At 40.9% G+C, this 794-nt stretch overlaps 1 protein-coding gene across 1 annotated transcript in view; it reads left to right on the forward strand.

The window, feature by feature from the left end:
- The window catches only part of ifrd1 (interferon-related developmental regulator 1), an 8,726-nt gene that overhangs the window by 7,240 nt on the left and 692 nt on the right, over nucleotides 1–794 (forward strand). Inside the window, exon 11 of the mRNA XM_032505190.1 lies at nucleotides 588–683. Coding sequence (XP_032361081.1) covers nucleotides 588–683 — 96 coding nt within the window. The remainder of the gene's footprint in view (nucleotides 1–587; nucleotides 684–794) is intronic.

The raw sequence follows: 794 nt of genomic DNA on the forward strand, positions 1-794 counted from the left end.
TCCGGTAGATTTATGAGGACTATGGTTAACTGCTCCTCAGATCTCTAAGGTCTCTTTGCAGCGGTTCCGTGTGGCCCTTAGCGCCGCCTGTGACAATTGTGATTAGTTTAAAGAAATGGCAACGAACCAGATTACTTTTTTTTTCTTTTTCTTTTCTCCCGTCCCAGAAGGCTGTGTGACTAACCAAGCCCTCCTCCGCAGCGCTGTGGAGGAAGGTCTGGCAATGCGGGACGGGTGATGTGTAACAGGAGCTCTTTTCTCCTGCATTGAAATAGCACTTAAAGGCGGTGAAGCTCTGTAGGCCTGCCTAATGCAAGACAGCACTTGCAACTTTAGGATAATGTTGCGTATTGTCAAAGCCATTACAAGTAGCTAGTTGGAAAGTAGTCAGCACTTTGGCTGGCAGAAAGTGCTTGTGTACAAGTGCAACATTTCACAAGTGAGACAATGGAACATATTTCAAAACAACTAACTGTAAACTATCTAAAATGACCTAGCTACTGTCGTTTACATTTTATGCTTGTAATGGTTCGTAGAATTGTTTCCTTTTTTTAATGTGTTTTTTTTTGTTATTATTTCTAATCAAGGCAAATGAATTCATCAGAGACGTTTTTGAACTGGGACCACCTATGCTGGTTGATTCGGCAACAATGAAGGCCATGAAAATCTCTCGCTTTGAAAGGGTATGTGCACATGGTGGCGGTTGTAATAATCTCTAGCATCTTGCTTTTTAAAAGCTTGATGTTTGACGTGTTTGCCACATAAAATACTACATATAATTTGTAGCTTTTTTT

Source organism: Etheostoma spectabile, chromosome 23 (genome assembly GCF_008692095.1).
Source record: "Etheostoma spectabile isolate EspeVRDwgs_2016 chromosome 23, UIUC_Espe_1.0, whole genome shotgun sequence".
Classification (NCBI taxonomy): domain Eukaryota; kingdom Metazoa; phylum Chordata; class Actinopteri; order Perciformes; family Percidae; genus Etheostoma; species Etheostoma spectabile.